General features: G+C 39.7%; 2 protein-coding genes and 1 non-coding gene across 4 annotated transcripts; 1 reads left to right on the top strand and 2 right to left on the bottom strand.

Moving 5' to 3' along the window:
- Positions 1-106: 106 nt before the first annotated feature.
- Positions 107-4144, bottom strand: LOC130173773 (paired box protein Pax-5-like). Its single transcript, XM_056383247.1, has 7 exons — positions 3932-4144; positions 3616-3781; positions 2279-2476; positions 2155-2195; positions 1964-2071; positions 329-472; positions 107-252 (listed from the first exon to the last, which is right to left on the bottom strand). The coding sequence occupies exons 1-7, from the start codon at positions 3978-3980 to the stop codon at positions 230-232; spliced, it is 729 nt and encodes a 242-aa protein (XP_056239222.1). The 5' UTR covers positions 3981-4144; the 3' UTR covers positions 107-229.
- Positions 4145-4873: 729 nt separating this feature from the next.
- trnaw-cca (transfer RNA tryptophan (anticodon CCA)) lies at positions 4874-4945 on the bottom strand. The gene has a single exon. It is a non-coding gene; the product is annotated as a tRNA-Trp (tRNA).
- A 1721-nt stretch (positions 4946-6666) lies between these two features.
- Positions 6667-14322, top strand: LOC130173151 (zinc finger CCHC domain-containing protein 7-like). 2 transcript variants are annotated; one of them, XM_056382114.1, is made up of 9 exons: positions 6667-6756; positions 7084-7465; positions 8588-8640; positions 9117-9227; positions 9852-10022; positions 10238-10273; positions 10497-10601; positions 11830-11947; positions 13430-14322. In XM_056382114.1, the coding sequence occupies exons 1-9, from the start codon at positions 6676-6678 to the stop codon at positions 13864-13866; spliced, it is 1494 nt and encodes a 497-aa protein (XP_056238089.1). In that variant the 5' UTR covers positions 6667-6675; the 3' UTR covers positions 13867-14322. The 2 variants fall into 2 exon arrangements, with proteins under 2 accessions (XP_056238089.1, XP_056238088.1); XM_056382113.1 differs by having other exon boundaries at positions 13370-14322.
- The last annotated feature ends 145 nt before the right edge of the window (positions 14323-14467 follow it).

The following is a 14467-nucleotide window of genomic DNA, read 5'->3' as shown; positions in this document are numbered from 1 at the left end:
TGTTGGACTGATGACGCTCCATGAAGCCTCTGAAATTACAGCATATGTTTTGAGCCCAAATTATGTAAATAAAACATAAAGAATGAGTCATGTCATTTCAGTTTTATTTGAACGTACTTGAAAATTGTGCTGTAGGTTTCTATCTTGATGTCATCTATTTTGTAACACAACAAATTTTTGGCACAAAAACGGATGCTATTCTTTCTTCTGGGGTATTTTAGAGCCCCCTTCAGCTGTAATGACATGGGGACCCTAAACAAGAGAAAAAAGCCATTGAGAATACACATAAAAGCTGAACAAAAATGTTCATATTTTGATGCAGACTGACCTAAGAGGTCTGGATTATGATTAGCTGCCTGGATGGGGTAAAAGGTCAGACTAGAGATAGAGGTCAGGCGGGGGTCAGACCGTCCCCAGGCATCATTACAGGAACATGGCTGATCGTGGTACACACTGCAGGAGACGTCCCTGCCTGGAAAACAAAACAGCTTCAGTCCATGTTCACTTTTATTTCCCTCTGTACCCCCCCCCCCCCCCCCCCCCAACTGTGAGCATCACTTGTTCTAATTAGAAGAATGATAAAATACATGCATGTGTGTGTATTCCCAAGTGTAACTGTGCGTATTTATCTGTTTGGTCTCCTACTCTAATGGCTTCAGTGATGGAGGAGTGGAGGTGTGAGACGGCCTGTAATGAGAGGCAGAGGTGAGGGGGAGGCAGGGAGGAGCAGAGTGCCTGCTGGCTGAGAGGACAGACGCCTGGGGTGGTGAGGTGGATCTCCTGCTGCAGAGGTTGTTTCATTCAGACTCATATTAAAACAAGACCGCCGGCTTTACTCATCAGTCTGAGTCCCTGTGGTCCGGTACCACAGAGACCGCACTGTAATCTCTTTGTCTGCTCTGAAAGTAAATCCATCTTCATGAGATGTTTCATCCAGTGTGGAATCTTACATTTTGTTAATAAAAAAGAGGAAAAGAAGTTGCCAGTTGACAAAGTTTTTTTTTTTTTTTTTTTTACAATTTGAACCTGTTTCAGAAACTCTCTTCCATCAGAGTCATTTTCTTGATGTAATTTCTACAAAATCTTTGAAAACAATGTTGAATCACAGACTTTACCCATAGGTTGTCTGAAATAAAGATTGTGTGACTAAATGAATGGCTTAAATGGCTTTTTTAAATGAAGGAAGAAGCATCACAGCTAACCTGTGAAGTTACTGAAAAGTGTCTTAAAGCACATTTCATTAGGGCCATGGATGCCTGCTCAAAAAAAAAGTGAATTAATTATATTTGACTCAGACAGCCCGTAAAATAAATTTGCTTGATTTTTCAGTGTTGAAGTAGTATAAAGTGTAAAGTATACAAAACAAAAAAGGAGGAGCTGCAAATACAAAATTAAAAAAATAACCAAATTAAAATGTAAAGACATCTTGGAAAATAAAATAAAACAAAATAAAGTTTAATCCTTTATTTTGTTATTTGTAATTAAATCGGAAAAATTGGATTTCTCTTTTCAACTTTGCAAGTGGCAGTAGCCACAGTTAGTATATAATAAAGTGCATTAATTTATTGTATCCCAAATTCCAAAACAGTACACTATGAAGAAACATACACACATGTACTGTAAAGTGTTGGTAGTTGGCAATTAAGAGAAAACTTTTAACTGTATTAAAGTTAATGGAAAAATCTGTTTCATCACAAAGGAAACATTTTCACTGACGGCGATGGTTTCAATAATTAGTAAGCCTTTTTCACAGCAGTCGTTTTGACTTCTCATAGGAAAAACACAGGTGCAACTATTAACATGAACATTGGCTCTGTTCTATTCAACCAGTGATTCCCCTTGTGGCATGTCAAAATGTCTTCCATGAGAAAGGCCTATCAAACAGTGTCAAATATACTCATATACAGTAGGCACACTTTCAAACACATGCACATAAGCTGACCACATTCACAGATGTTATTACCTGTTTTATATTTGCCGCTGCATTTTCTGATTCCCAAAATCCCCCTGATGGAATAGGTGGACTCAGAGGAATGGGTTGCTCCCATGGCAACAGATGATGCTGATGATACTGCAGGGCAGAGGTCAGCGTCAGGAACCATTAGAGTCAGAGAGGGGGACAGACCAAGAGAGAGAAGACGAAGAAAAACTTACCAACTTCACACGACTCAGACTGGACTTTGCTTCTAATGATCCTGTGAAGACAGAGGGAACTCAGTCAACACTCATTTCAATGATCTGTGTTGTCAAACAAACACACACATGTGGTCCTCTATACCTGTTGATGGAGCTGATGCTGGGCACGCTGTCATGGTCACACACCTGCTCAAGCATCAACCTGTCTCTGATCTCCCAGGCGAACATGGTGGGGTTGGTGTGTTTCAGATGCAGGACCCTTTGCACAACTTTTGGAGTGGCCACTTTGGGCTTAGAGCCTCCAATCACTCCTGGTCTGATGCTCCCTGTCTCATTGTACCTGAATGAACAATAATGACATCTGTCAGGAGAGGTTAACATTTTACCTGAAAAGTATATAAGTTGGAATAGAGTGAGAAAACAAGCACAGCAATCTACTGCAGATGTTCTGCAAATCGAACACCTTGTTAATGAGAGAAGTCAGAGGAGAATGGCCAGGCTATGGTAATAACCACTCTTTACAACTGTGGTGAGCAGAAAAACATCCCAGAATGCACAGCACTGCACAATCTGAGGCAGCAGTGGGCACAGACTCACCAAAACTGATAGATGAAGACTGGAAAAACATAGCCTGGTCTGATGAATCTGGATAGCTGATGAGGCTGCAGATGGTAGGGTCAGAATTTGGCTTCAACAGTATGAATCCATGACCCAACCTGCCTTGTGCCAACAGGCCAGGCTGCTGCTGCTGGCGTAATGGTGTGGGGGATGTTTTCATGGCACTTAAGGCCCCTTAATATCAATAAATCATTAGCCTATTCAAATGCCACAGACTATCTGAGTATTGACCATCCCTTCATGGACGCAGTTTACCATGTTCTAATGGCTACTTCCAGCATTATAATTCACCATGTTGCAAAGTAAAAGTCTTCTCTAACTGGTTTCATGAACATAACAATGAGTTCAGTTTAGTTCAGTGTCATCCCCAGTCACCAGATCTGAATCCAGTAGAACACCTTTGGGATGTGGTACAACGGGAGATTGGCAGTATGAATGTGCAGCTGACAAATCTGCAGAAATGATGTGATGCAATCATGTCAGCATGGATGAATCTTAAAGGAAAGTTTCCAACATCTGACATCATGCCACTGATATATAGCCTATCAAATAATATTGGAAATAATTTAAACATAGCCTTCACAGTCAAATATCAGGAATTTATGCATTTTCATGGAAGTGGGCAATTATAAATAGTCATATAAATTTAAAAATGGCCTATACATTTTAAGATGTAGCTGGTTTCCATGTGTGAACACTGTAACACTTGTTACTATGTCAGTGTACAGTGCTGTACAAATAAAGGCCATGCAGGCAACAAAATGTTTCACCCCAAAACCAGACTTGTTACAGATAATTAATGTCTATGAAATGAATGAATGAATAAATAAATAAATAAATAAATAAGCTACATAAATTTACCTGGCCAGTATTTTGCTGACACAGCCGTGACTGACGCGCAGGCGGCGGGAGATCTCACAGGGACGCACGCCGAATTGCGCGAGCTCCACAATCCGCTGTCTCACCACGTGCGGTAACGGGCGCCCGTTAACGAAGACTCCGCCGAGCTGGTTCACCCCGCCGTTCCCTGAGCAACGGAGGGGAGCGGAGTTTTTGCTACATCAGCGTTCACATTCAATTGTAAGTAACTGCATGGACACCCGTGCCCTCAACATTAGTCAGTTATGATAAGTAACAAAAAGGTGTAGGCTACAAAATAAGAAACGTGGTTACTTACTGTGCTTCACGGCGAGCGGCACCTGTCCAAAGCGTAGACCTACTTCCATCACACATTTACGTCTCTAAAAAGTCTGCAGTCCTCCTGAACTTTAGTCGTTGGTTTCTACCGAGTGTAGTTGTTTTGGAGGAAGAAACATTTTCATTCAAACGTAAAACCGAGAAGAAGAGGATTTGACACAGAGAGCACTGCTCAGATTCTGTCCCGTGAGTCTGTGATGCTGAGTGACAGGGCGGACAGCCTCACTGCCGCTCTCAGCACCTGAGCAGTGGACAGCTGCACGAGCCTGGTTTGATTGGACACTCATGGCACTGGTGCACGCAACCAGTTCTCCTTTTGCTTTTAGTGGTTAGGAAGCCTGTGATATTGTGATTTCAGAATGTTTAAAAAATGCTGGGATAAGCCCATAAAAAACCCGCCATGTAAGATCCCTTTATTAATGATTTAATATTATTATTATATTTTCAACAGAAATTGAGAAACCATTAGCCCTTCAGTAATGCCATACTAACATTTACAACTGCAGACGTGATGACTCAGAAAGGGCAAAACCCTAAGTACTTATTAATAGTTTACTAACATTTATAACTGCATTATTACTGAATAGAAACATACACCCATGTTTTAGGAAGACACTTGATGCAGGGCACACTGAGTCTTTACTGAAACAACAGAGTGACAACTTTTTGACTTAAAAAATATGGTTTTGTACTCATAAAGTTCCTTTAACAGGTCCATGAATCAGCTCACACCTTAACACTATTGCAAATCCAGTTTTGAACCTGAACTAAATAGCACCCTCTAGAGAAATGTGTATATGAAAATATGGAAATAGGACGTATTCTACTTATATTATCCAATAACTAGGCTTTGTGGATATTAAATGCACAATATTATGGCTGAAACATACTGGGTATGCAGCTCATGACCAAACGCAATAATTGACCCTGACGTGATTTGAACACGCAACCTTCTGATCTGGAGTCAGACGCGCTACCGTTGCGCCACAGAGTCTGATGAGATATGTCTCATATGTCCAATAATGACCTCATAGCGAACATTGATCAAAAAATCTTTATGTATCGTATTAAATCATTTGTGTGGTTTTTCTAACACCAATGTAAAATGCTACTCGTCTGAGCAGCAAAGCAATTCCGAGATTTTCAAAGTTATGCAGTGTGTCCGTTGTATCTACAATAATCATTGCATCCTAAGTCGACTACATGTACAGTCGTTTAGAACAGTAAGAAAGCCAATAATTAAAAATCGCAAGTTTGCTGTCTTGATAAGAGAAGTTTCCATTTGTTGACACTAGTGGAAATATGCAACCGGTAGCTCTAGAGTCAGACGCGCTACCGTTGTGCCAGAGAGTCTGGATACACAATCATAGTACGTCCAAGAATCAGCTCAGAGCAAACATTTACCAAAAATGTACCGGTATTCTAAATCTAGTGTTATCGCTACACATTGTCAGGCTCTTGAGAACTAAATAGTTAAATTTAATTTCTCAGATTCAGTACTGTATATATAACCATTGTATCATAAGTCTTATACTACATGTACAGTTGTTTAGAACAGTAAGAAGGGCAATAGTTGAAAGACTGGAGTTTGCTGTCCAGCTTAAAGCACATATAGTGACCCTGATGTGATTTAAACACACAACCTTCTGATTTGGAGTCAGACTCACCACCATTGCATCACAGAGTCTATTTACATTTGCTGGCAGGTCCAGTGGATGTATAACTGGTCAGTGCGCCATTCCCATAACTGTCCCTTCTTTACATATTGATTTCATATTTCTATCAGTATTACAACGGAGACAAACTCTGTCTAATAAAGCAAATTTAATTTACTTTCATTTCTTCTCTGTTACCTCGACAGACATCTGTCAGCCTTAGAGGAGAAAAAGAAGAAAGACAAAGACTTAACAGAGGACATCTAAAATAAAAATCCAATTATTAAAACTTTGTCCTTTGACTTTCCTTTTTTAGAAATTTCTCCCTTTGCTACTGTACCATCAATACAGAAAATGTTATAATGTCCTTGCTTTTTTCAGCATAGTCGTAACAAATGAGGTTGTAACAATAATCACTTAAAAGAGCTTCATTTAGACATTCAAAGAGTCTTAGGCTATGTGATCTATCTGTAAATGATCCAAAGGCACGGTGGAAAAAAATAATCATTGAGTCTCAGCAGTTTTCATCTGACAACCATGGCTGTTTTCTTAATCACCTACTGTGCATTTTAAAGCTCTTACCATCAACACTTAACATTAACTACGGTTCTTTTTACATTTGTATTATTTTAAATTTTACATGCAGATCAACAGCTTGTCAAACTCTTCCAATAAGCAAAGTGTCCTGCAGGAGCAACCCAAAAATTGCTCCTATTAATGACTTTTAACTGATCTATGAAGTAAGAGTAAATGATTTAATAAATATTAATAAAGCAATCAAAAATTAACTACAACACATACACCTTTTATAAATGGTGCTGTACCAGCTCCCCAAATTCCTTTGTAGAGTAATTTAAAGTCGTTGCTATGGGTATATTTTTTGAAATCCACTGCTTATAATGTTTCTGTTATTAAAACTCAATCCTTAAACATCACTTCATGACGGCTATATTACTCTATTTACACACAGGGAACGGCACTTGCAGCCAAACTCCGTGTTTTTTTTTTTTTAACTCTGGGTTTAGTTTTGGTTGTCCAACATTTTCCCGGAAACGCCGGGTACACAAGCATGGAAGCAACAATCCCTTCAGTAGTATGGAGGGAGACAATTAGTAATGGGGTTTTACCGAGATATTGTGAACTAAAAACGGTAAGCTTCCGAAAAAGGCCGTTATATACTTGTTTTTTACTTAGTTGTCTTTGCTAATTCAGCTACATTAAAATCTTCTGCTACTACGGAACTGATACTGTTAGCATAGAGCTGGTTAGCCTAACGTTAACCCACGTGTGAGGACATTTTGTGTGTTAACATCCAAATTATAGAATTAAAAAAGAAACGGGAGGCTTTATTTCTGACTATTTTCTGAGTTAGTTGTAACAATTGAGAACTGCTATTTGGTAGCAGTGCATCGAGCCGTCGTTGTGTGGCGCTGTTCAGCCGCCGTTTGTGTCAGGTTGTACTATGAAATACACTAAGGTAAAGGAAGGGGATGATGACAGCGAGGAGGCAGTCTTTATTGTGGACACCGATAGTTCAGATGGTGAAGGAGTGATCGAGTTAAGTGACCGGAAACATCAGAGCAGCTGTAAATGGCTCAGCAGGGAAGGATCTCCTCCACTTCTCTTGGCATTCACCTCTGGACGGGCTCCGGTGGAGAGCAGCTGCCCCAGTCCAGCTTCCAGTACTGCCTTACAGGAGGAGGAGGAGGAGGAGGAGGAGGAGGAGGAGGAGGATGATGATAGTGAGCAGCCCGTCGAGGAGTGGATGATCCTGGGAGGAGAGGAGCAGGTGGGAGACTCAAGCATCCAGCTCAACCTTGGCCACTGGAGCAGCTCTGAGGATGACTCTGGAGATGAAGGTTGATATTGTGTTGCTTTTGAATATTCCTACGGTTAGAGCCACGAAATAGTTTTGGTGGTTGAATTTGCATTTTGGGCTTCTGAAGGAAAAACAAGTGAAACTGAGTGAAGTTCAAGGAGATGTGTCCAAAAGTGCCCAGCTACATGGGCTGAAGGATTATCTTTTGCCATGCAATGATAAGAAAAACAATTATACAAGAATCAGGTACAAAAACCTGTCTCTAACTTGTAATCTGGCTCAGACAGTGTATGTTAGAGTTACAGTGTATAGGCTACAATTGTGTGGCTTTGCCCCCGAATTTGGGATTTGAGAACCCTTGTTCTCTGAAATTATGTTACTGCTGCAGTAAACCTATGAACACCCATATTTCCTCTTAGCAAAGATATAAGGTGATTAGGTACATACTATGATTAATATGCTTACAAACAAAACAGGCCACACTGCTGTTGCCACTTAGGGACTTTTGGTCGAAGTAAAGTTTTTATCAAAGTATCTGAACAACTATTATAATCAATTTTTCTATCGAGAAAAAAACAGACTTCCTTTTCAGCATAATGGATAACTCCATGGGCAGTAATATTTCATAGATAGTGTAGCAGAGTTATAAGCTTAAACAGTTATCCTGTGTGTTGAATAACAGAGATTTATTTAAATCTGTGGGGGTGCAATTTATTTTTAAACATGTACAGAGACAGTTTGCTCTGCATGCGCTCTGTTTTTCAGAAATGCTCTGCCTCATGAAGATACTCATATTTATACCAGGGAGCTGCCCTGCACAGACACTTCATCATGTTTTGCCAGCCAGCAGCTCCACTGGAGCAGAGAGATTTTAGGGTTCTCCTCGCACATAAGTGATAGTTACTTTAGGAGGGTGGTTTTCATCAAGTTTTTAAGCCCTGAGAGATTCAGCTTTTACAAGACAGAAGACCTGGGAAACACTACATTTATTAGGCTCGGTAAAACTCCCAATCTGTCCTTTTTTGTGAGGTCTGTTTTTGGAAAAGTGTGTTGTAGTTCAAGAAGTATCCTGTGGGAAAACCAGTCAATTATGGCTTATGGCATTATAGACATTTGTATCTGCATAAGTTAATGTTCTCCATTGTCAATCTCCCCATCACAGATCCAAATTTTAAGTCAGTTAAAGATACTTGGGCTGTATCAGAAAAAGACAAGGTAAGTTTTGGTATCTAATCAGCTTTAAGGAATACAACAGCAGAACTCATTTATTCAGGGAAATGTGTCTATTATCATTATACAGACCTCTGCCACCTTGACTAGCACTCAGTATTTTTTTCCTACTCTTTATTTAGATTTTCAAATTTCAAATTTCATCATATGTATGTGTGTTTATGTATATGTATGAATACAAAAACACATTTTACAAATACATGCCTACGCCTTTTACTACAATATTGAAACAAAAACAACTATTTACATTGCAGGACATTTATTGTAGAAGTTAAGCAGTGAGTAATAAAATTTACAGTATGGATTTAGAGAACTGTGGTAAGAGACAGAAAGAAAATTGCTTTTGTATTTATGGTTGGCTTTAATCTAATATTCCAGTTTAAACTCTGTAGAATTAGTTTACATAATTGGATTTTTTTAATATACTGACCCTCATTTCTTTGTCTTCTCATATAATCTAGGGTGGCGCTGATCAGTCTCTGTCCAGCCGCTATTTTGGGCCTGGTCGTTCTCTGATCTGTCAAATCTGCAACAGGACGGGACACCTTGCCAAAAGCTGCTACTACCATAAGGTAAAGGAACACATACCCTTTTCTCTTACATACAGAAAATATACTTTTACACTGTCAGTAAGTAGGTAGTGAGCATATCAAATAACCATTGCAGGAGTTTGGCAGTTGTTGGCTTGACATATCGACTCAGCTGCTGAGACTTCAGGATTAATGCTGCAGTAAAACATTGTGTAGATGTGTTATGGTGATTATCATATTATTTTCTAAATCTAAATCTACACAGTAACCTGTAAGTTTTAGTCATTTGAGCCTTTATTTCCCCGTCACTGATCTTTTGATTTTATCCACAGCAGTGCTAAAATTAATCACTGATTATATTTGTGAGGTTTACAGATATGTGTGATACCCTTAGTAGTATTGGCACTGTAAATATCCAGCTGTGTGTAATTGTGGTGTGCAATGGCGGCTGTTGCTGGAGAACCTTGCTGATGTGATACAGTCAGTAAAACTGCACTTCACCTCTTGCCTTCTTCCTCAGTCTTTCTTTAGAGGCTGTCACAAGATGTGTAAAGACTTCAGTGTTGTAATCCCATAGTCCCCTGTAGAGGTTGATTGACAATTGAATATCATAACATCCATCTTAAAACCCTTGTAAAAAACTTTTTTTTGTCTCTGTGTCTGCAGAAATGTCCCACCTGCGTCCTTTGTGGGGTCAAGGGGCACATCCAGAAGATATGTCCAAGCCGCCCCTGCCCCAGCTGTGGGCTGCCTGCACATGGCCTCAGGCTGTGTGAAAAGCCCCCAGTATGGAACCAACACTGCCAACGTTGTGGGATGACAGGACACCTCTCTGATGTGAGTCTGTCTGTTAATCCCCAGGTCTGGCCCCTTTGAGTGTTTGTGTTGCTGTGTTGAAGGAAACTTTGAAAGCATTTGTCAGTTGTGTGTTGACAATTTTTTTTAGCCTCAGGCTTGTGTGGGTCCCATTTATAAAGTGTTGTTTGATCTCAGCAAACAGTTCCTCCCAACTCAGAGCAGTTAAACTCTGCTTTTTCCTGGGTTTTTCTCAGGCCTGTCCTGATACATGGAGACAATACCACTTGACGGTGAGTTCAAGATTTGACTTTACTGCACTTTCTTATCTCACCCCCTTTTAATAATCAAGCTTCTAAACAATAAAAGGTCTTTCTGACAAACTGTAGAAACACTATTAATATGAGTTTTTAGTGTTTTTGCCTAAAACTAGAAAATGAAATCCTTAAAACATATTTCCATGGTGACTAGTGTCCTTTGTCCATGTTCAAATGTGTTCGTTTTTTTTTTTTCCAGATTCGGTTAGAGGTTCCACTCAGGCCACGGACCGTCCGCAGGTTCAAACATAAGAGATGCCTCGCTCATTGTTACAACTGCTCTAAGAGGGGACATTATGGCTATGTAAGTGGTCATTGAAATAATGATAATAATAATAAGAAGAAAGATAAAAAGAAATGCAGCTGCAAATGCTTTACAACAAAGACATGCAACAAGTATTTCACATGAGAAGACATAAAATGAACATAAAGACATGTCAAAAACATTAATGGAAAATGAGATGGAAAAATAATAAAATAATAACAGAAATAAAAAATAGAAATAAATAAAGTTAAAAAAGAGGTTACACAGAATGCATAAAATCAATTAAAACTTTTTCTTTAGGACGAAATTATTTTCTAAGAAAAACTTTTCTTTGTACACTCTTCTATTAAATGGCACCTCAGCTCGGAGGAAAACGGTGCTACAGAACCTCTTTTCCCAACGGACACAAATGCACCACAGCTTTTGATTACACTGGGGTCAGCCTCTTTCTGCTGCCCCAGAACATTTTCCTTACCGGTGCAATCTCACTGTGGGTTTTATCTACGCTGGGCACAATGTGAAGGTGCCCCAGAAATAACTGCCCTCTTCTGTGGTGCTGTGGGGGGTCGTGGTGAGGTCTGAAGTGGAGAGATACGTTTTTAGCTTTCCTTTAAAAAATACTTAGCGGACAGGCTGCTCTGATATCTACATATAGTGTGTTCCATAGCTTTAGGTCGTATTTGACAAAGACCGGTTGCCCGATTTCTCTGTGGCTGTTGCTGGGAACCTTCAATAAACCAGCAGTAGATGATCGCAGTGTACTTGGAGGTATATAGTTATCAGGGAGATTGCAAAGTAGTTTGGTCCTCGCCCATGAAGGCCTTTGTATATAAGGATAAGAATAAAATCAATTCTAAATGTAACAGAGGCCAGTGCAGGGCAGCTAAAACTGGACTAATGGGCTCTCTCCTCTTGGTTCTGGTTAATAGCTGAGCTGCAGGGTTTTGAATGAGCTGAAGTCTCTCAATGTTTTTTTTTTTTTTGTGACGAAAAGGAATCCTTCCCTTACTTTTACTGTCTCTACTTGTCGTCTTGGCTTCTGTTTTCCATGTCTTTTCTGTCTTTTTCTTTACACTGTCATGTCTCTGTCTGCCATTCTCTTCCCCTCTTTATACCTCTGTCCAACATATTCTCCCTCCTTCAATCTGTTTTGGATTGCATCTACTCTCTCTTCTCTCTTTTGTTTTTTTTTCTCCACCATCCTGCATCCGTCTTTCACCTTTTCTCTTATTCCTTACCTTTGAGTCTCTCTCTCTGTTCACACCAGGAATGCACTAAAAGGAGGATGGTCAGTCGGACTTTTCCTTCACTGCCTTACGTTTGCCACTATGACACCATTGATGACATCCTCCAATGTCGTACCGGGATGCAGGGAAAAGCCAAAGGTGACAAAACGTTTATTATATATACAATGATGTTATGTGATCTTTATTGATGTTTTTGAAGGGGATGGGGTTTCTTATTGGGAAAAAAAAACATTTAGTCTCCCAAGTGTCCCCTTTCACAGATATATGAGGACAAAATTGCTATACTTTGACAATACAATTAATGGACATGCAATGAAACAGAAATAATCTGAGTAAGTGATATAAAAACTAGTTCAGTATTACCACAGAAAAATTGTGTTGATGGAGCTTTGCAGCCTCTATTAGTTTATTCACTGTTAGCATTTTACATGGTTTGGCTGTTGTTTCAAATGAACTCCTTCATAACCAAAAAACAAGCTCTTTTTTCTACCAGATGAAGGGACTTTTTCTTCTTTTCTTAGAGATAATTACTGTAATTATGGTAATTATTATGACCCTCTATGGTGAGTTTGACATCCAGCTATGTCCCAGTGTGTATTGCTAAGAGCAGGATGGTAAGGTGACCAGTCATCTCATCTTCATTACTCATGTTGGGCAAGATTTAAACCGTTCTACTAGTTCTGAAATTGGTTTTTAAAAGTAATTTAACAACGGGTTTGAAAATAGTTATTTACTGTCATCTGTGGTTCAAAGTGTCAAACCTTTTTCACCTCTGCTTTCTTGAACCTGTAACCCCGCCCAACATTGATGTCACAATGTCCTGGACATCACCGCAGCAAGTTGAGAAGTTAAAACACTGGAGATCAACAAAAACAATATATTTTAGGGGGTGTTAAGTTACTATTTAAAGCAGTAATATGGTTATTATTTTCTGCCACTTTAGCAGAACATGTTGTAAACACAACATTGACATGTTATCATCTCAAAAGACTTACAGTGAGTGTGTTACCAACTGGTTACCTATTTACATTCAACTGATGTAAGCAGAGCAATATTAGCATTGATTTGGAGTCATGTTTTTGGCCACTCAATGAATGTAAACCAACATCCAGTCTCTTTTTAGCTGTTTTTTTTATCTCCAACAATTCTTGAGGGAAACGTTTGGCTCTTTAGCTGCTAAATGTACCATTATGTTCACCAGCTGGTCACTGATTTTGTCTGTCTGCCGTTTGGTGCTGAGCAGGTGGGTTTATCAGCCTGCTGGTGGAAACAGGGTTGGTGAGGGTGGTGAATGTGAATCAAAACAGTGAAGTTGGGGACCATGAAACCAACACACTAAGCTGAAAGATGCTGAAACGCTCTGTAGACCTAAGGGGAGCTGCAGAGATAGTTGATAATTCTAAGTGGGTTTGTCTCGGTGAACAGCCCCTCTCACATTACATTTGATCCATTGTTAATATAAAAATATTGATTAGAGCAGCCTCAACACAAACAACTACCTCTATACAGGCTCACACTGATTATCAAGGATACCATTTTGTCATTGTTGTGTGTTTTCAGAGCTTGTGAGTGCTGGATCCATGGGTACTTCTGACCAGCATCACTTGTCTGAACCAACAGGGGAGAGTGGTGAGGAGAATCAGCCGATCAAGGGGAGGAGCAGAACAAAGCAGGAGACCTGTAGACGAGCTGGCAGGAGGAAGACATGGCCAGAGAGGCGCAGAGAGAGACAGGAGAAGAAGAGACTAAGGAGAGGGGCTCAATCCAGACGAGAAGGAGGACTACTGGAGAGGTCCTGGCGTAACTCTGATGACGAAGCATGCCACTCAGACCCCTTCAAGTCTCCCCTCCATGGTCACCGGCAGTCCGCACCCCCACCACAGAAGAGGAAGAGGGAGGAGACAGGTGGCAGAAAGAGTAGGAAGAGCAAAGAGGCGGAGAGGTGGAAGAAGAGACGAGGGATAAAACGTGGGGATTTGTATCCTCATGGCAACATAGACATCGGAAGTGAAAACCTTCTCTCACCAAAGCAAAGAGTACGCCACAGAAGAAGATAAAGTGTGATTGTTTTTTATATTCTTTAGTTTTAAATAGTGAGAATTGTAACTGGATAACAAAAAATATTTTGTATCTTGTGGTCTTTTGATTGATTCATTTATTTATTGTTAATACAAAAACTGTTGAATGGCATATACAGTTTCTGTTACTGGTATGAATGTACTTTTGTACTGTAAGTACATTTACTACTATTACACCGGCTGGGCCAAATTTGAACTTTTCAACATACAGTATTTTGGAATATATTTTTACACATCATACCTCCTTTTTTGGAACATTTATATGATGTGTGTGAGTGGTTTGTTATCTCCCTAAATATAATGCTAGGTTTAGAGTAACATATCATTTTCTGTAATTAAATACTTGAAATCGGGTCAAAGGTACAGACCTTTGATTGGCATTTGTAAAGCATTTACAGTATCTTGGAAAGACAACGACAATAAACATGCATTTCTAGATAACCTCGTCTATAATTTGTGTTCAAAGATAAATGATTACTGTGAAACGTTGGCTACGTAAAGACAAACGAGAAGATGGGGGTTAGGTGTATGTAGTACATCGGAGAAGGTTTCAAACGTGAGCGTATGTATGAAGTCAGTG

The sequence above is a fragment of the Seriola aureovittata genome, chromosome 8, assembly GCF_021018895.1.
Source record: "Seriola aureovittata isolate HTS-2021-v1 ecotype China chromosome 8, ASM2101889v1, whole genome shotgun sequence".
Classification (NCBI taxonomy): domain Eukaryota; kingdom Metazoa; phylum Chordata; class Actinopteri; order Carangiformes; family Carangidae; genus Seriola; species Seriola aureovittata.
This window is presented reverse-complemented; position numbering and strand designations above follow the sequence as displayed.

Bases quoted from the DNA above. Each gene is read 5' to 3' on its own strand.
- LOC130173773 (XM_056383247.1), bottom strand. From the start codon at position 3,980: ATGGAAGTAGGTCTACGCTTTGGACAGGTGCCGCTCGCCGTGAAGCAC. The intron at 2,477-3,615 runs GTAAATTTATGT...TTGTTCATTCAG, and splicing joins GTCAGCAAAATACTGGCCAG to GTACAATGAGACAGGGAGCA. The intron at 473-1,963 runs GTAATAACATCT...TTTGTTTTCCAG, and splicing joins CAGCGGCAAATATAAAACAG to GCAGGGACGTCTCCTGCAGT.
- LOC130173151 (XM_056382113.1), top strand. From the start codon at position 6,676: ATGGAAGCAACAATCCCTTCAGTAGTATGGAGGGAGACAATTAGTAAT. The intron at 6,757-7,083 runs GTAAGCTTCCGA...AAATACACTAAG, and splicing joins GATATTGTGAACTAAAAACG to GTAAAGGAAGGGGATGATGA. The intron at 8,641-9,116 runs GTAAGTTTTGGT...CATATAATCTAG, and splicing joins CTGTATCAGAAAAAGACAAG to GGTGGCGCTGATCAGTCTCT.